This window comes from Channa argus, chromosome 24 (assembly GCF_033026475.1).
Source record: "Channa argus isolate prfri chromosome 24, Channa argus male v1.0, whole genome shotgun sequence".
Taxonomy (NCBI): domain Eukaryota; kingdom Metazoa; phylum Chordata; class Actinopteri; order Anabantiformes; family Channidae; genus Channa; species Channa argus.
The window spans coordinates 2,897,184-2,921,873 of record NC_090220.1 but is presented as its reverse complement, the minus strand read 5'-3'; the positions used below and the strand labels follow the sequence as shown (position 1 = coordinate 2,921,873).

Genomic DNA, 24,690 nt, shown 5'->3' with positions numbered 1-24,690 from the left:
TAGTTTTATTAGTTTTATTATTTGTGTGATTTGTGGCTTGTGAAAATGTACTTTGAAGAGCCTAGTCCAAACCGGAACAGCCTTTATTTGTCTTACTAACAATAAGCAACCTGTGCCTTTCCTGTTCTTTTTTTTTTTTTTTTTTGGCTTTGTATATACAGGTGGAATCCTTTCCGGTGCAAAAGGAATAAAGTTGCTGTGTTAATTGTACAAACCAAATTCTGTGTGTGTGTGTGTGTGTGTGTGTATATAAACGCGCATGAGCGGACGGGGGAGTTTGAGTGAATGTAGCGTGGCGTGCAGTTGTTGTAAGCGATATGACTTCATCTCCCACAATGCACCGCGCCCCATGATGTTCCCAACAGCTGACAGACGGTGAAAGCCTCTGCCAGAGCTGTCGGTGGAGTATCCACTCGTCGGTAGACAGAACGGACTGAAAACCCCAGCCGAGCTTTTACTGGTCTGAAGACCGCTTCACTACCGGGGTTACCGTCGAGGTTCTAGTTTTGATACTTAAAAAATTATTGAGTTTTTATTCCCCTTTATCCGGATTGCAAGCTGGCGACATTTGCTGTCAGCTAACTTCCACAATAGGTCGCTGCGTCGCTGGACGGCTGCATGTTTTATTTGCGCGTAACAGTTTGAGTCCAACCCTGCCAGCCGTGCCCAATGCTGAGGAATGGATAGTGTGTCTGCTAAAGGTGGGAAGATGGTCGAGAGCGATGAGCAGCCGGAGAGGGATAGTAATGGAAGTGGCGCAGCGATGGCCGCACTACATCAATGCGAACTCATCCAGAATATGATTGATATCTCCATCTCCAGTTTACAGGGGCTACGGACCAAATGCGCCGCGTCCAACGACCTCACACAACAAGAAATACGCACTTTAGAGGTAACGAGCTTTTCAGTTATGTCAGTGTCCCGTCCTTTCGTAAGGAAGCGGTGTAAATTGCGGAGTCATGAAGCCCTTAATGCTACGTCCGCCCCATATAGGCTGAATATTGGCTGCGAGCGAGCGCGGCGCCCCGTCACAGAGCCTCGCTGAGCTACAGGGTCTCTGTGTGGAGGTGAACTGCTCTGATATAAACACGTTTTCGCTTGTACCGCGGGCGTCATTGTGTGTGTGTGTGTTTGTGTAAAATATTAGCAAATTCCCAGCGATGCCTGGTCCACTTATTTGTGTGACCTCTTTCTGTGGAAATGTTTGTCAGGAGCCCCTCGGATAGTTCACAGCAGCGTGCTGTGCAGCTGAAATCTGCCTGGCCTAATGGCACACATTCAATAATCTGATGCTGCTATTAATTCGGTTCCTGGGCTTGTGCCCCGTTCTGAACGGGATTTCGTGTCTGTGCAGTTTTAGGCCTGTAAGGCAAACACAAAGCGAAATGCACGACGTGTTCCATGTGTTTTCCCCCACCGTAAGCGAGCAGAGGTCTGTGCACCCGCTGCATCTGGATGCAGATTGAGTTCAGTTCAGTCGTGTTGGCGTGACTTGACGTCGTTGTGCGCAAACGCCGCGGCTTTGTAAGGGCCTCGTTGTCGTACTGGAAGAAGACTTGCCTGGTAGCATATGCATGCATGCGTGCATGCATCAGCATGGGATGCAAATAAGACTTTCTATGTTATTGTTTTTATAAAATTCAGATGCAGATTGGAAAATGCTTGCCCAACATGACACTTGATACCTTTTTTTTTTTAGGTTTTAAAATCATAATTCTTATCATTCACCTTCATATAATTGCTATGTGAAATCGTCTTTTTCACAGAGGTCAGTTGTACCTCAGACCTGCCATAAATGATGTGTCTGTGACACAATCGTGTCATGGAAAGTACAGCCTCACATTGTTGGTAACAACACTGTGAGGGGGGCAGCAGGCCCTGCTTCTGCTGAAGAGGGTGATGGGAACTGGTGGTTTGTGTGGCGAGTTGTGTGGAGCAGTTGAGTAAACTTTAATGCTGCAAATGTGAACTTCTAGCAAGTAGATTAGAGTATCTTCTTGTTGGCTCCAGACATACTGATGGGTTTTGTGGCTCATGGTTTATTCAAGCAATATACTTTGGATAAAAGGAATATTCAATCCCGATTGGCTAGAGGCTATCAATTATCCATGTTAGTTTTATTTCTGTATAACTGGACACCCTGTGGACAATTGTGCAGTTGCCCCTTAAAACTAATGTTCCAGAAAGGTAGGAGTGTTTAGTTTCAGCCATACTGCAGTGCAGTAGCCTTCCAAGTGACGATTATGATGTCACGTGACGGCAGAACATTATTTAGTTAAAAAGTTGCAAAGTGTCTGTTGCTACTCCCAAACTGTTTGGCACAGCAGGTCAGACAGAAACAGAATTTTTCATTCTTCAAACTGTTTATACTTGTTGTCATAGTGTCAAACTGTGCTGAGAGTGATATTAGGAGAAGGTAGCGATAACAAATCAGTCCTTTTTTTTTTTTTTTTCGTCTAGCAGTTTATTCAGTTCACGTTTTTTGATAATAGAAATGTCTACAAAATAATTTGGTTGCTCCTTTGTTGGCTGGCAGGCAACAAGTGCAACTTGGAAAGCTACTGTGTGGCAACACATTTTCACAGACTTTGATAAAGAAGCCTGATATTATTTGAATACTTATTAACTGAAATGGAAAGATGGTGACATAATGAGGGAAAATGGAAAATGTCTTAACTGGTTAAAAACATCTGCTTGAATGGTTTGTACAAAGAAATGTCAAGTGACTTTAACAGTATACCCTCCTCTGAGTCTTCTCAACTGTTGCCATGCACACCTTGTCAGTGCGTGGGACAGGACGTGATCTAGCAAGGTACTTCCTGAGGTACGCTGTCGTGTAGATGCATTTTGCTCCGGCATTGTTCTGCGTGACAATGGGCAGGCCGTGCTGGTCACACATGTTTCTTGAAGGCTAAACGGTCTTCCTGTGGTTGTGAGGCCGTTAAAAGGGGGCAATCCCTGAAAGTCAGAAGTGCAAATACTGACTCTGGTTAAATCAACAGATTTTCTGCTTTGTGGTTTAGCAAAGTTCAGGATCCTTATCCATTGCGAGCAGAGGATCGAAACAACTGTTTTGGTTTTTTTTTTTTTGGTTTTTTTTTTAGCTGACACAGATCTACTTCCAGCTTCTGCAGTGGAGACCTCACTGTGTAGTGATGACAATCTCGATCGTTGCTCACTGGCTCTTAGTCGCTGCGTTCGGAAGAGGTACAGTAGACACTTTCTGGTTTATGATACATCTAAACACAGGCCCCAGTGTTGTGTCAATCCATTCTTTATTTACCTGATTATAACTTTCATTTTGCCTCAGTGGTTAAACTGTTTATAGTCGGCATAAATTCAGAGGGCAGATTTACTTTACATGCATGTGTAACTTGCGTAAACAGGCAAAGCTATTTGGCCGTTTTACTGTCTGAAGCAAAGAGAAACTGTGACTGAAAATGTCCTTTCTTGTTTGGAGATGCATGATTAGCGACATTGTAGAGCACAGCTCAAGTCAAATCTTTTGGAAACTTTCTCTGAACTGACTGATAATTGGGTGTAGGCCTCAGTATGTGTCAGCGGCATGTTGATTCATTTAAAGACGTCATGATTGTTCCTTTTTCTTTTTTAATTTTCACTTCAGCCCTTCGGCATTAGTTGTTTCTAAACTTGTCATGTGGTGATGATGCCATGCTTTTTGGAATTTTTTTTTTTTTTTTTTTTTGGGGTGGTGTCTCTAAACAGAGGTGGCACACAATCTGCAGGGGTTTTTAACAATGCCTAATTACGTTTCACGTCATCTTTACTGATTTTCCTTTGTGCTGTACTTATATAACACTTTTTGACATTTTAAACCGAAGTGTGACAGTTTCACAGTTGCTGTTCTTCAGTTGTCCCTGATCTTTGATCACCCTGTGAGGGGGACTACAGAGAAGGGACCACTAAATATGTTAATAAAGGGGAAAACACTAGAACTTTCTTTAGCAGGTGCTCTAGTTTAGTATTCAGTTGTTGAAGTTTAAACATAAAAGAGCTTAAATTGATAAAAATGGGTTTCAAATTAGTTGGTGATTAGCAATCCACTCTTCATGATGTTCAAATACTGAGACAAAAACTAAAGATTGCCAAGAAGCCTGATCTTGATGTCTTTTGCGTGGAGTTGGCAGGGCATGGAGAACTGTCTTGATCAGCAGTGTTACTTCCTATATTTTTACTGGCATACTATTTTGAAACCACATCTTGACTTAAGTGTATGTTTTCACTTCTTGCTTTACCCCTCCTTTAGATTTCACATGTCACATTCCTCTTAAACGTAAAGTTGACAGATTCAGGAGTTGATTGTGGATTTTGGACCACACCGTAGATTCGGTCTCTATATTAACTCCTAGTTTCGTTTACTATGTCCCGTGCTGTATTTAAGACCCAAACTATCCCAAAAAGCCTGAGCAGTGTGAATGCTTCAGATGGCTTGGCATCTTCTTGAAATTCTAGCAACTACACTAGTCTTGCAGCTTCCATGTCAGTGTGGAGGTGATCATGTGTAGACCTCTCTAACATGATGGATGTCATTACTACTAAAGCTTTAGGCCACTTGATATGATGAATTTGAGCGAACTGTACAAGGTTGGAGTGGTTGCCACACTTGTGGCGCAAATGGGTATCGCTCCCATATCGGACTGGAGTGCAATCAAGAGAGGCTTGAACTCACTTTATTCTCTCATTGAGAGAGCTTTATTATTCCACTTGAACTGTGTGTGTTTTTTTTTTATTTTTTATTTTTTTGCCTTGCCAGTGAGAGGAAAATGATACTGGCCTCTCAAATGGAGTGCTAACTGGTACTTCACTTGTTCACATGTTAATCCCACTCAGCCTGGTCTCTGTCTGCCTCCCATGCTTCCTCTGCGTTACTTTTCCTGAAACTCTTTATGTATTCCTGACTTTGCATTATCGTATCCTCTTACACAACCTCAGTAGCTTGTCTGGTTTAAAACCTGGTCCAGGTCCGTCAGCATCAACAAGGCACTTGCAGTAGATTAACTTAAAAACACCTAATGAATATTGTAGAGCTAAAGTGTGTTGCTTCTGTGCTATTTTACAGAAACTGAAAAGTGTAAATTGGTGTAAGAATCTTATTTATTGCTGAAGATGTTAACACACAGACGATGCACAATTTAATATTTGTCATCCCTTCTCTCTGTAATGCTCAGCAAACAGCAACGCGTCACTCTGTTTTGTCTCCTCATGGTGTTGAAGAGTTTGCTGTGCACTCATGGTGCGAGCTGTTGTAGCTGCATCTATATTTAGAAATCTTTCTTCCTACGCATTTTCAGGGTTGGTTGTTAAATAAGAAAATCAAATGACGCGCAAAGAGCCTGTGCATAAAGGGGAGAGCATGGAGGAAAGGGGAGGAGAGAATCAAAGCCAATCGGCTGCGCTGCTTCTTGTGACATGACAAATGCTGCGTGTGTTTGTAAGGGGGGGGGCTAGAAGAAGACAATGGAGAGTGTCACTCACATGAGGGTTAAGAGGAAACACAACTTTACTGATTGTAGCAACAGTGACCCTGTCTTTGTTTCCTTTTTTGGGGAGGGGGGTCAGTAAGGATGGACAGCATGATGTGGAAATCAGGATAGTTGAACCGTGTAGGCAGGCCTTGATCTATTCTTAAACTTAGTCAGGATGAGTTGCATTACATGGTGTAATTTTGAGGTTTGCTGTACTTTAGTGGCAAAGGGGGCGATTTGCCTGTGCTAGCCTCGAAGCAGAAGGAAGTGGTGTGTTGAACTATAGCTATATACGCAATGTGCTCGAATTATTGTTTTGGATGTGCTTTTGGATAAAAAAAAAAAAAACCTGAATTTAAATTTTGTTAACATTTTGCATTAAACCAGGATGTGCAAAATAATCTGTTTCTAAATAAGATTTAGGATATTGAAATTCTCCCTATGGTCGTCTGTCAGAAACACGTGTGTGTGTGTGTGTGTGTGTGTGTGTGTGCCTAAACAAGGCTACAGAAACACACAGCAACTTTGCACAATCTTAGAGTTTGAGGCCATATTATCACTTCCTCAACCCCCCTCTCCGTGCCGGGGTAGCTCGCTCTACTAATGATAAAAATGGAGGAGGGGCAGCAAACTATGTATGTCCAGTGCCCTCCACCAAGTTCATCTGCCTGACTCCACTGTGTTTTTGTATAGGTTAGATTTCAGGTCAGCCATACAACATTGGTCAACTCTCCTTGGTTTACTTGCATGATTGTGAAACGTGTCCTTGAAAGCAACACTGATATTTGCATTACATTTGCATTATCTCCGAGCTCCTTTCACATTCAACGTTGCATGTTACACTGGCTGCAGCTGCCACATTTCAAGCCATAGGAGATTTAGAGCTACAAAAAAAAGCACTTTGTCACTTTGCGGCTGGGTGTTATAATACTCTGTACAGATGTATTTTTCTCAGATTGGATTTCTCTCATTGATGCCTGCCAGGGACTTTGGAGAGTCACAATCTGGTGCTTTGTTTCAAAATAAAGTGTGCTAATATTCTGACAACAAGAAACGTGTGCAATGTAGTATGAGAGAAGTAAACTGACCTTCGTGTACAATCATCATTTTCTGGAATAGTGCTGTTGCTCACTTCTCAGACACAGAACGCTATCCTTGGCAGGTGCACTAAAGTGACTGTGTCAGCAAGAGAAAGTGATTGGATTGCAGGGATTGGTCTGCTGTGTCAGGCAGGCCGCTGGGAGGAGCCGGGACTCCTCTCCCCTCTGTGGTGCTTGACATACCGGCTGTCACTCAGCATTAGCCCGTTGCCATGGTGTTGTTTAGCTCTGCTGACAGGTGGGGTTCTGACGCCATTCCTCCCCCACCCCCTCCTCCCATGTCCAGGCCGCACGTCAAACACTGCTTTCTCCACTTGGCACCAAAAATAATATGCTAGGGGTCTGTTGTTATCTTTGGTTTATTGACATGCCAGACTTCACTCCAACACAAATTCACAAATTAGTGATATCAGGGAGGAATTTGGGGGACTTTTTATTTTATTTATTTATTTTTTTTTGGAATCCTGACTACTTTATTTATTTAACCTGATAATAGGTGAAGTGAATTCTCTCTGCAGGACTTTAGATGAACTGTTGGTAATGTTTGGAGCCCCTGCACTTCCTGTCCTGTGGAGATACAAGATGACATTTATATGTCAATGTATTGTATCTGCATTTCACATGTATGGGAAAATCCCACTGTAATGTTGCTGACAGCTCAGAAGAGAGGTTGCTAGGTAACCTGACGTCACAGGACTGCACTAGTGTATGTGGAGGTAAAGCAAGAGACTGTCTCATTGGCCACATTGAGTAAAGGCCTCATGCTGTTTGTTTACTGTGCTTGTGCCACTTCTCCAAAATCCCTAAATCCAGACATCTGACGAGAGCACAGTAAATTACCAGTGAGGCTTTTTACAATATCATCCCTACTTGTAATGTTTGGATACCTTTTTTATTAGTTTACATTGACTGGTTCAAGCTGTTTTGTTGTTTTATAATGCTCTCAGTGCAATTGACAAGCAACTGCTAGAGCAGAATAGCAGCTGTCAGAGTGTACACGGAGCATTTATCTCTGTCTCTCTTCTTTCACTGCTCTGGCCTGCAGTCAAGATGGTTTTGTTAACTGCCACGAAGCAGCCTTTTTACATCCCAAGGCCACACTGTCTGAGATTACCACTCCTGTATGAGTTTTCTGCAGAGTGGATGTGTCATGGAGAAAGTTGAATAAGCAGAGAAAGACACGCACTCGTGTCAGGCACTCGAGAGGTGTGCAGCTGGTTGGGAGATGGTGGGTGTTGCACAGCTCATCTGAAGGTGCTGCCTGCTGTAATGGACTCTTAAAGATAGAGCATGAGATAAGGAGACACACTATATGGCTGAGCTGGCTGCTGAAACCAATACTATGGTGTTCATTGTAATACTTACACACAGGATCACTGCAATTGACAATGGCTTGGAAAGCGTTGGCGTAAAGTCTCAAATTAATTTGATCAGCGGAGAGATGTGGAAGGACTGGGGAGGATCTTAGGATAACGTGGAGTGGAAGTAAAGAAGTTTTGTCCTCATCGTTTTTGCGTCAGTCCAGGCACGTATTGACAACCTTAAGACGATAGATTTATTTATGAATTTATTTTTGGTGGTCATACTCTTTGGTTGATTGTATTGAAGCTCAGGCTGCTTTGACAACAGTACAGTACCTGGGTCATATGCTACGTACTTTTCTTCTGTCGGGGAGAATTTTGATGTCACAAAGCCGCTTGCATGTTCCAAGTACACTTGTTTGCTGTGCCAGCACCACAGATGCTCCATTAGATGACCACCTCATTGTTCCTTTGTATAATAATAGCTGTGTATATCTAATTAACTGTCTTGTGCACTGGGGGCACTGGGAAATTAGGTTAAACAAACGCTGGGATTATTACCACAGATGCAAGGAGTTTAGAATGGAGGGGAGGGGGGGGGCAAGCAGTCTTGTTTTAGAGTTTCCATTATTGTTATCAAAAAAGTATTTGTTGTTGGAAAGTATATAGTCATTTGTTATTTGATTGGCTGCCTCTTTTGTTGAAGCAGCAAAAGTAATGCTCTTAATGGTTCAAATAATACATTTTGTAGAAGATCTAAAATTATACATTGTACATCCTGTGTACTGCATGATTTCTGTCATGTCACTGTTTCTAAAAACAATCCCCCACCAGTACAGAGGTGTGACAGATGCCCTGCATGCTGAAACCCTGTTCTTCAGCTCTATGTGCAGCCTCTAGCAAACGAAGTGTCTCCCGTCTAACCTGCCCCTCCCATTGACTCTGTGTTCTCTATTGCTCCCTGCAGGTAAAGCTGATGAAATACATCTGTAAACAGCTGCAGTGCAAAAAGAAAGTACCAGAGACAGAGAGGCCCGAGGCCCTGGACAGCTACCCGCGCTTACGAGACTGGCTACGCACCATCAACCTGAGGCCCGATCTTATCGAGGTAGGTTACGCTTTCTTGTGTGAATGTCAGAACGTCTCGCCCTCTGTGGAATGGGTGACTTTTTTTTTTTTCTTCAATGTGTATTTAGTATGTGTATGCGGTCCGCACTGACATGTCCAGAGGAGTACTTGGCATTGATCATCAAAATAAAGGTCAGCCATAGTCATGTTTATGATCATACGCAAACAGCTGCAGCAAGTATGAATTTGAACTGATTGTTTCATGCATGCATCAAACATGTGACTAGTACGGCAACTACGGCAATCACCTGTTACAGCTGCTATAAGATATACATGTCCTTATTTAAGCACCTGTTGGCATAGTTTCCATTCTATTGTCATTTTAGTTAGAGTAGGGTGTGTTGTGTACAAATACACAGTATGAGGAATTTCAAGCTACAGATGCCGATGGCCTCACATAGTTGAACGGAGACTGTTGCAGGATTTTATCTTTAATGGAGTTGAATATTTCTTGATAATTGCATCAGTATTAGATGTACATGAGTCAGGCTTTATTCTTGTCTTTCATTTTTTCAGGTTAGTTTCAACTGAATTTAAACCTTTAAAGTAACCTTGGAAGTCTTTTATAAGTGTGAGCAGAGCTGCCTTTTGCACTTCAAGGCCTTCAAGTAATTATTTCCCCTGAATATCTTGAGCTGACTGACTTGTTTAAACATGAACATGGAGGACAATTGGAATGGGTTGGAGAGGAGCCAAAGATGAGTCTACCTCAGGCAATCTATGAGAATGATGTGATGTGTGACGCCTGAAGTATCGTGGCCAGGTTGCCAGTGGTGGTTTTTATAAAAAAATAAAAAATTACTTTCAGATGAGTTCAGTAAATGTTTAATATGTGTGGGTCAACACCCTGCTCAGTGATACTTGACTTGACTCCAACCAGCTAATCTTTAGCTTGCTCTGACCTCTCTGTGCAGCGGGGTGGGAGTGGGGGTGGGAGTGGGGGTGGCCGGGTCCAGACAGAGATTTTCTGCTGGAAAGTTCATTTTTATCATTACCCTTGTTTTTGAATTAGAAATCTATTAATCAAAACATTCCACAATTTCTGCTGCTAGTTCACTTTCGATAATGAGGAAGCTACTATGTGTCGTTTCTTTTATTTCTGGGTCTAATTTATCATGTCCTAACATGTGAGATATGAGTTCCACTCTTAACACAAGCAAATGGAGCTAAATGCAATACTGACTATGTATTTGCATAAGGAAGCTACAGCATTAGCAGTGCCGGTCTTCTCGGTAATGTTTACTCTTATTACTATAACTCTGCTATAACTAAGTGCTCGTATCCATCATAGTAAAATAAATCAAATGCATAATTTCCGTATTTCGCAACTTTAGTGCAACTGACATTCCACCACACGATTTGTTTGTCAATTTTTGTTGTAATTTTCTTTCCTTGCACTGGCTCCTCTTCCTGTACTGCTGTAAACTGTTGTAATCCCTCTGCTGTATGTCTGTTTATCTTTATTTTATGACCTAACTGTGGCCTGCTTATTTTAAATGTTTCTGCACTTGTTAATATTTAATATCTCTAAATCTTGTGCATGCTTTTTTTTTTTTTTTTTTTTTCTTTAGTTTCACAGCCTCTTAACATATCTGATTATTTGGCTTATCTTTATTCATATCTGTCATGCTCAGGGCTTTGTTGGTGTTTCAGGTTAAACCTATAGAAATAGTTGTTGTTGTTGTTTTGTTTTTTTTTCTTTTTAATTGCTTAGTGAGGAACTCTTTTGTGTCTTGTACTTCATTGGGGATGTAGGTAAAGCTGTCATATTGACTAGCCGATTAGACCAAACATTGGGATTTCTATGCTGCATGACCTCACATACTATGCAAGCTGGGCCATGTAATGAGAGTCTAAAAACCTTTCTAATTGTTTTTAGTACCTCTTTCCACTGGACTTTAACCTACCTGCTCACACACTGTAGTTGGCAGTGACATCAAGGCATTGCATAATGTTATACAAGCATGTGACACCTGTTGGACGATTTCTGAAATATAGGTATAGGTGTCTTTCTTTGAACTGTTTAGCGTTTTGCCTCTGCTGAGTCAGCGTATATTGAAACCTGAAACCTCCCTAAACCGTAAACCATATTGCCTGAGTCAAGGTCTCACTTCTGAATCTTAACCTTTACTTTTCCGTGTCACATCTTTCATTGCAATGTGAGCATGTAAGTGTCTTACGTCTTGTGCCATGTGTAATACACCTCTAATAACTTAAAATCCACATGGACTATTTTGTAAATTCCTCAGCAATTTTGCTAATTGCTGTGTACATATACGTAGCAGTCCTGAGCAGTAATATTCTATCTAGAAAGGTTCAGTACAGCAATCATGCATGGTGCTAAAATTGTAATGTTATTATAAGTGAGGAGGTGGGAGGTGAGCATAGGGCCCAGACACTTCTGAATATCACATCACTCTTCCGTGTGTGTGTGTGTGTGTGTGTGTGTGTGTGTGTGCGCTTCTTTTTGGTTACTGTGTAGCAATAAGTGTGGGTGGTTGCTCTAGTTTTCTGATCAGTGTTTGCCCTCTCAGAGCAAGGGTTTAACCTGACTGATAAGCAGCTGAGTACTTCCCATGTCCACAAAAAATGAAAAACATCCTAAACTCCCAGTCACTGGCATGAAGTCCTATTTCCGTGTGTGATGCATAAATCCTTGTTGTTTGTGCTGCCATTTTTGCCTATTGTCAAAACATTAGTGCAGTGCCTCATATTTGAAGGTCTCTGGCCATATAGTGTCACTAACTTATCAGTCCTTGGTCTCCAGCTATTCCGAATTTTAAAAAAGGCAGCAGTATACAGTACAGTGGTCACTGCAGCCGAATAAAATAAAATTGAAATAAGAAACATTCAATTGACTAGACACTGATTAAATCATAGTTTAAGCTTGAGACTTGTTGTTTGTGACCGCTGCAGATTTTGGCCCAAAAAGTAATTTTTATTTATATAGTCATAGAAAACTCTTAATGTGCAATCTTCACAGTCAGATAAGTGGAAGGTGTATGATATGAAATGTTGACCATAACATAATGCTGTCTTTCAGCCTCTTACAGGCTAATGATAATGAGAACACTACCATGTTGGAAGTCTCTCTTATTTTATGTATTTATTTTTGATGATGCATAAACGACTCCAAGCGGAATTTGTTCTCCCCTGTGACAACTGATCAGCTCACTTACACTTACACACTCACCCATCCAAACAAGTGAATTCAGGTGCACAAAGCAAGGTGCATAAAGACATGGATGAGTGAGTTTGGTGTGGAAGAGCTTGACTGGCCTGCACCGAGTCCTGACCTCAACCCAATAGAACACCTTGGGGATGAATTAGAGCAAAGACTGTGTATTATGTATTTCATAAACACACTCCTAAACCTGGTGGAAAGTCTTCCCAGAAGAGCTGAAGCTGTTATAGCTGCAAAGGGTCACGTCACATTAAACCCTATGGATTAAGAATGGGATGTCACTAAAGTTCATATGGGTCTAAAGGCAGGTGAGCGAATATTTTTGGCAATATAGTGTATGTCCACACTTGGTGCAGCTGTAGTTTAGACACAGAACTTAAGGGGGCTAATGAAGCAATGATTCTATTGGTACACTGTAATAATTGTATCTCTTGTTGTACAGCTTCCTGCCGAGACTGGTGTGTTTGCTCTTGTGTAGATATTGAATGTTAACCTTGTCTTTGCATCATTTTTGTCCTCTGCAGGCAGTGGAAACGAAGTTGTCCCTTGATGCCTTAGTGCAGATGACAGGTGTTCAGGTGAGGGACACAATGAGAAGACTAGGATCCAGTTCTGAAGAATGTGCCAGACTCAGTGCTGCCCTCTCCTGTCTGAAGAGTGCCACTGAATCAGGTGTGTGTGGCTGCTCCATGGGAGCCTCCATGACTAAATGAATCACATTGGTTACTTGTTGGGTTTCAGCTAGTGTTTTTGTCTGTGCTGTGACCTGTCCAGGAGGTGAACTGAGGGAGGACGGTGGTCCCTGGCTATCGGAGCCCACCAGGAGGGACAGCGGCTCTCTTTTGACTGCAGACCAGATAACCAGTTTGGGGACTCCACTCCGGCCTCACAGTCCATCGCCTCTAGCCCGTCCATCTGCCATCCATTCCACCCCATCCACACCCTGTGCTACTTTTCCTCATCCCCGCTCGGGCTCAGTGTCGGCAGCACCCACACCTGAGTCACTGGCATCATTCATTCACAGTGAAAACCCCCATACAGATCCATTCCCCATGTCCTTAGCTCGCACAGCTCGTCTCCACGGACACACAGCCACTCCACCCATAACTCCACCTTCAAAGAGGCGTCACCGATTGAAGCCCCCGTGCACCCCTCCCCCCCCATCCCGCAAAGTGCTGCACCTTTTTCCTAACATCGCCCTGACCCGCAGCAAAAGTCACGAGTCCCAACTAGGCAACCGCATTGAAGACCCGCCAACCAACAAGTAGGTGTTCCGATCACATCGTTACTCAGATTGGCTGTAAGCAGATGTACAAATGACTGCTGGAAAAGGAAAAACTGAAATTATGTCCTTTTTGTTTTTTTACTGTTGGTAAGATGAGTTTAGACGCAATGTTTCGTTGCCGGTCTTTAACACAATGTGAACAAACTGTGTACTGTAACCAAATCAAATTGAATATATAGAAATTTACTTTTTATTTAGTTTATGATACAGCAGTTACAGGCGATACGGTTATTGAACACTGGTTTTATGTCAGGACATTAGCAGGGCTTCACATTTTCAAGCTGTCTCGCTCTCTTTTCCACATCCTTTCACATCCTGCCTGTTGCTCCTTTGCTCTGACTGGATGAGCTAATCCTCACACAAATTCCCAGAGATTATGAGTCATATGAAAACAGGAAGTATTTCCTAGGGCTAATGCTCAGAGGTGGCAAGACACACACACAATCTCTCTCTCGCTCATTTCTCTTTCACTATTGTGATTGGATGCACATACACAAACAAGCCACATTTTCCTTAATATCCTGCATGTTTATGAGAAGCTTTGTGGGGTGGGGGGGTTACTGGCAGAAGCAGAAGTAAATACAGACATGGATCCAATGCTTCTAATTCATAGCCAGAAAACTACATTGGTTTATCCAGGTCACAGGTCTGATGGCTGATAAGATAAATGGAAAGATTGTTTTCCCGTGTGTGTGTGTGTGTCACCAAACGGGCACTGCTTAGTGCTTGAGTACATGTGACTTCAACGTGTTAAGGATGTCACCCTGGCTGTCCTGTGTTTCATTTAGCTGCTCCAACATGCCTCTCTCCACACTATGGCTATCACAGCACTTTCTCTTTCCTAGGTGTGTTAAAAAGAATAAGTTGTTCCTGAATATGCAAGTCAACGGGAATGGGTGTGAGGAATCGCCTTCACGGTACCCTGCTGTGTCTGCACGCACCCCAGCTGCCACCACAGCACCTTATACCCTGCCTGGCACGCCCACCCTCATGGAAGAGCACAGCACCATTAAGAGTGAGTCATGCATATTTATATCATACCAATTTGGTCAATATGTGTTTGATTTGTCAACTGGACTTCTTTGTAGTTGGTTGGAAAAGTTTGGCTACTCATACAAGCAGCTTCTTCAGTCTGTTTGGTCAACTGAAGAAGCTGCTTTTTTGATTTGAGTGTTTGTCCAATGTGACTTTTCTAAATTGATTCTGTCCTAAAGCAAAAATCAAAATCTCCAACACTCGGTTTTACTCCATAGGTGATAATCATTTAAGTAGATCAGCCTTTCTTGACTTAACCCAATCTTCTCCTTAACACTTCTCCCATACTTACCACTTTACTTCTCCCCCTCCATGGCAAGACAATGTAGCAGTGCATCGCAGCTCCCCACAAGCAGTGAGGAGAGACATAGGCCTAGCAGTTACACACAGGTAGATCATTCTTTCACACCCAATATCTTTGATCCTAAGTGTATGTCTCTATTTCCAAACGTGCTAGTTAATTATGATATAATAAAAACCATTTTAATTCTCGTATGTTGGCGTAGGTTTTCGACCAGGTCTTGGCTGTCTCAGACGTGTCAGGTGTGCCAGAAGAACATGATGTTTGGGGTTAAGTGCAAACACTGTCGGTGAGTTTCTATTTAAAGGGCTTTTAAATCAGCAGGAGGTGATTTAGTGATTTGGACTTTCAACAGTAGGATGAGAACGTTCTATAATAGCTTAATTTGGGCTCACATGTGATTTAGGAATTCAGAACCAAACATTGAATCTCAGGACTTGAAGTGTCTTCTAGATGGCATGTGTCCGTACCTGGTCTCTCATGTTCTTGCCTTCTTTCCGTGCAGATTAAAGTGCCACAACAAATGCACAAAGGAAGCTCCATCGTGCAGAATCTCTTTTATACCTAGTGAGTTCTGTTGTGTTCTCAATCTGCACTTCACAAATGCAGTGTATTTTGCATTCATCGTGTTCATTTTTATACATTGTGATACCATCAATTTCTCTTGTAGTTGCCAAAATTCGGAGGACAGAGTCTGTTCCATCTGATATAAACAACCCTGTGGACCGGCCACCTGAAGCGCCACAGTTTGGCACACTACCAAAGGCCATTACAAAAAAGGTAAAACAAGACTGAGGATTTCTGCATTACCATGCACTGTATCACTATTTATAGTCATTAATAGTGTTCAGCACTGACCCATTGTCGAATAATTAATATGATGCTCTGTCTAGTACGATGGAAGTGCTACTGAAGTACCAGCCTAGAGCCTTTTCTTTGGCACAAAATGGAAATGCAGCCACAATCCCCTACTAGTTCCTGTTGCTCATAGCTCCCTGATCACATTGTGCATTGTGTCTTTGTTTTTATAGATTGTGGGTTTTTTTTTTTTTGTTTGAAGTCTAGCAGGTCTAAAAGTCAAATTAAATAATATATGAGCATCCCCCCATCAGCCCTGATTCATGTTGTTTAAGTGTGTCTCTGACTCACCAGGATCATCCTCCAATGCTGAACCAGCTGGATTCCAGCAGCAATCCATCTTCCACAACCTCGTCCACACCTTCCTCCCCAGCGCCCTTCCAGCAAAGCAATCCCCCCAGTGCAACTCCACCACCCAATCCCTCTCCCAAAGGTCACAGGGACAGCCGTTTCAACTTCCCAGGTAAGCTTTCATATAGTAGTTAGCTAGGTAGCTTCAAAACACAGCACAAATGGATACAAAGCACAAAAACTGCACATAAGCTGAAATGTGCCCGTTAGTATTGTACTGTGAAGATCTTTGTCTTATATACGTTTTTACCCCCTTGAACTATTACAGTGAAATTATAGACCTTTTGCACACTGCTGATCCCTTCTCTCCTCTGAAAGTAATACTGAAGAATAACTGTGCTTTTATCAACACCTGTTAATTCAAAGCTTCTCTAACAATCTCTCTCCCTGCCATACTTGTCGGCCTTTCCTTCTCTCTTGTTTTCTTTTCTTTTATTTATTTTTACAAAAGCTGCCTGTTACTTTCAGCACAGACAGCAGTTTATCTTCCCTGGTGAGTTGATGCTCCCTAAGTGTGATCCTGCATTGTTGTTGTCTTTTCATCCCACGCTCCAAACTCTTAAATTCCCTGCAGCTCTCTCTGTCCTCTGCATGTTTGCTTTCAGGGTTGAAGCAGTCACTGTGACTGTCTTTTGGTGTTAGCCAGCGTTAGGGTTGCATGTTTACAAAAACTGGCCTTTTGGCACCATCTGCTGGAGCTAGTGGGGAGATGCATGCACGCTCATGTTCTGAAGGTGGTGGCGCCTTTACGATTTTCTACAGGAAAAAGGCCAAAATTTATGAGGGATAAGCATCTTCCTGCTACTTATTCCTTCCTTAACCACATTATTATTTTTTTTTTTTTTTTTTTTACAGATGTCCCCAGTCCTGCTACTTTGCACTGTGAAGTCCTTCATGACCTTGTGTAAGAAATGTTTAATTAAAACAATAATGTTCAGTTTCAAAAATTACAAAATTGTTGATTAGATTTAAATTTTAAACAAATTTTACCACCCATCTGTCCTCTGTATCACAGCAATGTGATAGAGCAATCAACAGATAACACACATGGTGAACTGGTAGAAGATGAACATGAAGAGGTAATGTTGCAATATATACTGTGTGTGTGTGTATGTGTGTGTGTATATATATATATATATATATATATATATATATATATATATATATATATATATATATATATATATATATATATATATATATATATATATATATATATATATATATATATATATATATATATATATATATATATATATATATATATATATATATATATATATATATATATATATATATATATATATATATATATATAATTTTTTTTGCTTAAGCTACAGCATTAGATTTCTGAAATGGATTTTTCATCAAAGTTTGATAGAAAAGGAGGAGAGATTCAGATTTTAACTGTATCGATGTGAAATAGTCTGATGGTGTTAATTCAAGACAGTTAATAGAACATTTCAATGAACGTTTGCTATGGTGCAAAAACACGCTGTCAAGGCAGCGTGATGGGTCAAACTCATTTTCTCTCAAACTCTATTGGACTCAAAAGGGCAGTAGATCAAATATGTTTATTGAGTACTTTTTTTTTTTTAATTTAGTTCTACAACTGGATGCTAGCAATTATTCGAGTCATTAAAGTTGTCTAGTGACAGGTGTCTTGTAAATAATTTTGGCCTGCTATTAAACAGAAACAATAGCTCCTCTGACATTTGTTTTTTTACAGCCAGGCTGTGATGACATTGGGGCTGATATTAATTTGAACCAGAGAGGGTTCCTGACACGATGGTATTATAAGTAGATGCCAGCTCACATTTTACAGAATATACTGAAGAGCAAGAGTAAAATTATTTTTTATTTTTTTTGACTGGCTCATCCTCTGTTGATACCCACGCTTCAACATTTTTTTCAATGATGATAAAACGATACCTAATCGCTGCACTCTTGTAGGAACGGGAGGAGGAAATTGACGTTGAATCTGATGACCCAGAAGCAGAGGAGGACAATGATGAAGAGGGGGGGAATGAGGAAGAAGATGAGGATGACGGCGAAGGGCTCAGGATGAACATGGGCTCAGACGGTGAGCTGGAAGGTGACGAGCTCGATGATCTGCCCAGCTCTCGGGGGAACCAGTGGAAGGGCCCCATCTCCCGCAAAGCGAGTCAAACCAGTGTGTACCTACAGGAGTGGGATATCCCTTTTGAGCAGCTGGACCTCGGAGAACTCATTGGAAAGGTAAGAAAGCTCAAAGAGATGCTAGTGGTATATGTATTCTATTGTAAACTGGCACTTTTGCTGAAGGTGTGTGGGTTTTTTTTTTTTTTTTCGGTACATACAGGGCCGCTGGGGCAAAGTGCATAAGGGTCGGTGGCATGGCGAGGTAGCTATCCGACTTCTCGAAATCGATGGGAACAACCAAGACCACCTGAAACTGTTTAAAAAGGAGGTGATGAACTACAGACAGACCCGACACGAGAACGTGGTCCTCTTCATGGGGGCCTGCATGGCACCACCCCACCTAGCCATCATTACTAGGTGAGAGCAGAAATATCAAACATGGCTCTAAAGGGATTTTTTAATTTATTTATTTATTTTTTTTTATTTTAACCCTGATTGAAGCCTTAATCTTGAATTGTCATCTATCTTCTCTTTTCTTTAGTTTCTGTAAAGGGAGGACACTGTATTCAGTTGTTAGAGATGCCAAAAACACGTTGGATATTAATAAGACAAGACAAATCGCCCAGGAGATTGTGAAGGTACCTTATTTTTCTTTTGTCTTTTCAAAGCACTCTTATTCATTTGATTTTGTAGGACCAGGACCAGGGTAAGAGATAATAAATGTGCTGTTTTATGGATGTTTTTAAACAGCTATTTACTACTTTTCTATTTAGGAATATATGGTTCATTTTGTTCTGTGTGATTTAATTTTCATTTCAACTAAATTATCTATCTGGTGCATGGTTGCTGCATTTAAAAAATGATAAAGAATTGATTATTAGTAACTGCATAAAGACTCGAGGTCCATAACAATTCAAGGAACAAGGAGCTAAACACTGAATTACCAGTAGAGCCTGTATTACATCACTTCACTGACTGTCACTGCGTGTCTTTACAGGGAATGGGCTATCTGCACGCCAAAGGCATCGTTCACAAGGATTTGAAGTCAAAGAACGTTTTTCATGATACTAATAAGGTGGTGATCACAGACTTTGGGCTGTTTGGAATCTCTGGAGTTGTTCAGGAGGGGAGGTGAGAAATGACACTCGAGAGACCCTAAAAACACAACCTCAGCAAAAGTGCTGTTCACACTATATACTACTGTTGCCTGGGGAGGTCCAGTGATTTGTAACAACTGCTGTGGTCCACAGTGGCTCCTGTCCGGCTCATGTTGTTTTTTTGTTTTTTTTTGTTTTTTTATTAAGTAGTGAGTCTAGTTTTAAAATCAGAATCATATCCAGCACATTCTTTGTCGGAGCTGAAGATGGACTAGATTCAGTTAATGCATTTTCCACTCTAGTTAATGCTTCTTCCCTCTCAGATTTTCCACTCCATTTGATTAGTTGCTGAAATATGTTTACCTTTTTTCCACAGGCGTGAGAATAAACTGAAACTTCCACACGGCTGGATTTGTTATCTCGCACCAGAGATTGTGCGCAAGATGAGCCCGGGTAACAATGAAGACCGCCTTCCTTTTTCCACAGCAGCAGATGTGTATGCCTTTGGGTAAGCTCTGCACACTTGCATGTCTCCCCTAACACACACAATTCTCTTACTGTACACCTGACTCACAAATACCTAATTGTACTGTTGCTTTGCCCCTTTAAGCACCATTTGGTATGAGCTTCAAGCTAGGGACTGGCCAATCACCAACCAACATGTGGAAGCTACCATCTGGCAGGTGGGAAGCGGGGAGGGCATAAAGAAGGTCCTGGCGGAGATCAGCCTGGGCAAGGAGGTCACTGTGAGTCGATACCCAAGTGTATCAGTCTTTCAGAAAAATACCTTTTTATATTCTGCTTGTGCCAAATATAAAACCATGCTCTAGTGATGCAGATCATATCTTAATCTTGCACAACTTTCTAAATTGATTATGACTCATAGTGCACAGGCCAGTAAGCGCGTGACTCTGTGATTTGTCTCGCCAGGAGATCCTGTCTGCCTGCTGGGCGTACGATCTGAGAGAGAGGCCGACCTTTACCCAGCTGGCTGACATGCTGGAGAAACTGCCCAAACTCAATCGTAGGTTGTCCCACCCTGGACATTTCTGGAAGTCTGCAGAGTAGGTATCTAGAAACAAAGGATGGTGAAGACACTGGACAAGTGAAAACATAAACCAATCTATAAATCCTCTTTTTAAACTTTCTGCTGGTACAATGGCTTGTCAGTGATACTACTGTAACTACTGATTTTTTATTTTTTATTTTTTTTCTCAGCCTTGGGTCACAGTTTTTTGTTTTTTTTTTTCTGTGGAATTCATATTTGTTTGAATAGGTTTGAAGTATTTTATCATTTCTGTTCATCACACATGATTCGGATGCACTCGGTCTCTGCACCATAGCATACTATAGATCTTGTCGACTGCTGTGGCCTGTTCTGAAAAGTAATGTGAACTTTGTCTATACTGTTTATAAAAATGTGAACTGTGAAGCATCATTTATTTTAGGGGTAAAATGTGGTATAACGGTCGGCCATTCATACATATCATACGTAGATGTACATGTAGAAATTTGTTATGTGAGCAGAATCGGATTGTTTGTCATCACAATTTCCACTTTTTTAAATGAGGCTGTCAGGAAGAGCAAACTAATTGGTAAATTGAGATAAAAACATGCAAAATACACAGTCATGAAAAGATTTCAACCTAAAAATACAGAGAACAAAGTTTGATCTTTTGTTTAGTTTTTACTTCACTTTTTTGGTTCATTTCTACATCAAAGGTGTCATCCTCCTCTTTTCCAAACAAGTATCGTCTTTCCGCGATCACACAGCTTTAACACACCCATTTACTCACATGGCTTCATTGCAGCTTCACTTTCATGCCATTTTTCTTACTTCTTCTCTGCTTCTTGCTTAAAATTCGCAACCACTGCCTCATTTCCAGCATCTTGACTTTTAAAATAAAACAAAAGGGCCACAGGCATCACTGTGAATCCTCTATGGTTAAATCATAATTTTCTTTAGCCAGACAGGTTTTCCTTAAAGCAAGACAAATCACTTAAAGACGCCTGCTAGGACATAACATGTTATTAATAATTACTTCCAAAGCCTAAGTGAGAGTCATTTAACTAATCTACCTGTTTGTATCTATATCTTGCTGCTTTTCAAATTATGCTTTCTTCGCTGGAAGCCTGTTACACTTTCACTAACCATCTAACGTTTGTGTTTACCTTTGCTCTTTTCTCTCTTTTCTTATTCTCTTTTCTAATCTAGGTTGTAGCAGTCACTCTGAAACATAAGCAATGCAAAACAAAGCCTGGGTCTGCCTTGCATGTTCCTGAATCCTTAACCGTTACAGGATTGATCAAAGCGTTGCCTCTGCCTGAAACAGACTCTGCCTAACCATTGCATTTTCTTGTTGGGGGGGAAAGGATCAGTGGACTAAGGTGTGGTGGGAATCGGGGGGAGGGGGGGCTCTACTTTCGTCCCCCCTTTCATCTAATATCTCTGCCTTTTTTTTAGTTTAGTTTTTTTTTAAAATTTGTTTCGTTCTGTAATGTTGCTCAGGACTTCGAGGCTTGTGAATAACTGGCTTGTGGTGTCTGTGCTAAGACTGACTGGTGTGCTGTGGTCTGTGCCTGCTGATGGCTGCCCTGTCCTCAGCCTGCTCACTTTTTCTGTGCTGCTGTGACCTGGTCTTTCACACCGGGGCCCTGATCACATGGCTCTTTTTCTATCTGAAATACACACACACACACACACACACACACACACACACACACACACACACACACACACACACTGCTCGGCATGAACTAGACTCTGCTACCAAAATGGACCGCTTCATTCATCTGTTTTTCCTGAGGGATTGACACACGTTTGACAGGCTGTTTGAGTGATATTCTTGAGTCAACTGCCTCTCTGCTCCTTACCCTCAGTTTTATTAACAGTCGTGTGATGGCATGTGCTGCGATGTCTAGACACAATATGCACTTTGTCAACACGAGAACAAATAATCATGAGTTTTTATTTTTTGGTTGGTTGGTGTTTAGTTTGGTTTTAAATAGTTGTATTTGCAGTGTTTTATTCTTTGGGAGGGTCTCAGATGCTTGGACAATGTAATATGCTCAATTGTATGTTGTCTTTATGGAGTATAATCTGGTAAATTCACTGCTTATTGGACGCATTTGAAAAGAGGACACCGATGAAGACTGTGTGCTAAGCAACAGTTCAAATCAAATAAAACAGGTGAAATATTCCCTTCATCATTCACAATCCACATGGGAATAGAATAATGCTGGCTATATATAATTAAAGACTTCATTAGTGTCCATCCATGGGAGTGTAAGTGCACTTTATATGAATGAGTATCTTCGAAAGGTCATTGTTTTAAGAAGTTGATTTATTTCGCGCAAAAAAGATAAATCAGGAACCTGGCACGAAAGTGTCCCATCTTCCTAAAACATTACCTCTTGTGTGCTTTTGCACATTCTTTGTGATTGCTGACTTCAGTTGGTGTGCTCGTATTTCTGTGTCGTGTGAGTGCACATGCGACTCAGTGAGCTTACGGTCTTGGAATACATAGGTTTTTTTTTTTTTTGTGAAAGACTGTAATAAATGTTGTGTTGCAAATCCATTGGTATGTAGTGTATATACATTATTTAATGTATAGCAAGTTAACATGATTCTTCTAATATTTGTAAAAACGTTTTATATGTACAGTTCATCACAACATTTTAGGTACTGCTATGGCTAATACAGATGCATATATATATTTATATTTTTTTCCATGTATAAAATACTGTATAAAAGCTGTACATTTTTTTTTTTCTTTTGTTTTTTTTTTTTTTTTAGAATGGGCCAATACATGTTTTTTATGTTACTGTAAAAATTCATATTTTTGTATTGCATGTGACCATTCTGTACACACAGTTTATGTTTTCATCCATGGGAGACAATAAAATGAGGCTTGTCATGTAACAACAGAGCAGATACTTTTATTTTATAATTATTGACTTTGACAGTATGAAGTTTGAATAACAATAGCCAAAAACTTGGAAAATGCAGATCTGAAAAAGGAAACAAATGTGTCTAATTAATTTAATTTTGCCAATAGCTTCCTTAGGGTCTTCCCTGCAGAGAAAATCCATCTGCTCATCCATAAATATTTGTAGTTTATTGATGTATGAATACTAAGATTAGATTTTTTTTAAAAAAAAAAAGTATTAAAATGTCAAATTTCAGTTGCTTTATTATTGGCTCTTTGATCTGGATAGAGACCATGATTCCACTCATACCTTTATTTTTGGGTAGTATAAATAAAAGGAAAATAATTTTTATGAAATAGGCGATGAAGTGTTTTGCTTTACTTCTATAAAACATTTGACTTACTATTTTAACACATCTCTGTAGTAAAAAGAAACAAAAGAATTTTATAACTTATGATGGCATTATATTCTAACAACCGAAATGAAAGGGAAAATCAAATCGATCACCTTTTGTAAAACCAATAAATTAAGCAAATGTGAATTTATTCACCTGTTTGTTAAACTGGAAAAGCTTGTGTAAAACATGCTTAGAAATTGTATGTGGAAGCCAAATTGTGTTCATTTATAACCGTATTCTTTTTTTCCCCGGCGGTGTGATCATCAGCATAGTAGTTAAATGAGGTTGATGATGCAGGTTAAAAACCCAAAGTGGGGGAAGGCAAGATCTTTCTTTACCTGCCAGGCCCTTGCAAAAAGAATAGAAAACTCAAAAGTAAGAAAGTTGTGTGTATCTACTCTTCATATTGTTGATAATGAACCCTCAGTGTCTTTTAAGGCAGGGGTTGAAAATCAAAATCCCTGTTGGGCTCTAGATGGCATAAAGACCCAACAAAAAGCCCTCGTTGGTCCAACCGTAATTCTGATGCAGTGCTGCTTTTTTTGTAAGTAAGCACATTGAACGTGAAGGCTGAGTAGATCTTTTTGTAACCTCTTATCCCTTTTTATGTTTATGTAGAATGCAATATTCAGGTGTCAAGGAGTCATCTCTTCTCTTAGAATAACTCAATTAGCTCGTGGGAAAATGAGCTCCTAAACCTTTGCACCACTTGACCTTATGACTTGGCTGGTTTAAATCTTCAAAGATGCTCCAGAATGAATTGTGAGAAATCAAAAGGTGACTGTGTGCTTTTCGAAGGACTAAGCTGGATAATTAGCAGGTTTTTTTTTTTTTTGGTTTTTTTTTGCTGATGAAAAATGGAAAACACTTGACAGTATTAACTGTTCGAATCTGAAATGACATTTTATTCATCCACATCCATAGTAAAACTATGGATTCATAGAAGGAAAGTACTGAATGTTGGTATGTAGGCAGTGCTGTAGAATGTCAGCTTTAAGAAACTGCAGGACTTGTTTTTTTTTTTCAGCTTTCGACTTATGTAGTTTTTTAGTGAGTGACTCTGTCAAAGAATGTATAATTGGATGCACTTAGAGCTGTCAAAGAAATGAGAAATAT

The 24,690-nt window shown here is 40.6% G+C and overlaps 1 protein-coding gene across 3 annotated transcripts; it reads left to right on the top strand.

The window, feature by feature from the left end:
• Positions 1 to 354: 354 nt before the first annotated feature.
• Positions 355 to 23,142, top strand: ksr1a (kinase suppressor of ras 1a). Of its 3 annotated transcripts, none has more exons than XM_067494482.1 (21): positions 355 to 892; positions 8,855 to 8,995; positions 12,724 to 12,871; positions 12,974 to 13,463; positions 14,330 to 14,499; positions 14,840 to 14,909; positions 15,026 to 15,109; positions 15,326 to 15,387; positions 15,491 to 15,600; positions 15,973 to 16,141; positions 16,481 to 16,522; positions 16,885 to 16,933; positions 17,045 to 17,108; positions 17,983 to 18,267; positions 18,371 to 18,567; positions 18,692 to 18,788; positions 19,148 to 19,281; positions 19,624 to 19,755; positions 19,858 to 19,993; positions 20,178 to 20,311; positions 21,463 to 23,142. In XM_067494482.1, the coding sequence occupies exons 1-21, from the start codon at positions 680 to 682 to the stop codon at positions 21,467 to 21,469; spliced, it is 2,934 nt and encodes a 977-aa protein (XP_067350583.1). In that variant the 5' UTR covers positions 355 to 679; the 3' UTR covers positions 21,470 to 23,142. The 3 variants fall into 3 exon arrangements, with proteins under 3 accessions (XP_067350583.1, XP_067350584.1, XP_067350585.1); XM_067494484.1 differs by lacking the exon at positions 355 to 892 and adding an exon at positions 2,917 to 3,207; XM_067494483.1 differs by lacking the exon at positions 16,481 to 16,522 and having other exon boundaries at positions 356 to 892.
• Positions 23,143 to 24,690: the final 1,548 nt, after the last annotated feature.

Bases quoted from the DNA above. Each gene is read 5' to 3' on its own strand.
- ksr1a (XM_067494482.1), top strand. From the start codon at position 680: ATGGATAGTGTGTCTGCTAAAGGTGGGAAGATGGTCGAGAGCGATGAG. The intron at 14,500-14,839 runs GTGAGTCATGCA...CTCCATGGCAAG, and splicing joins AGAGCACAGCACCATTAAGA to ACAATGTAGCAGTGCATCGC. The intron at 14,910-15,025 runs GTAGATCATTCT...ATGTTGGCGTAG, and splicing joins GGCCTAGCAGTTACACACAG to GTTTTCGACCAGGTCTTGGC.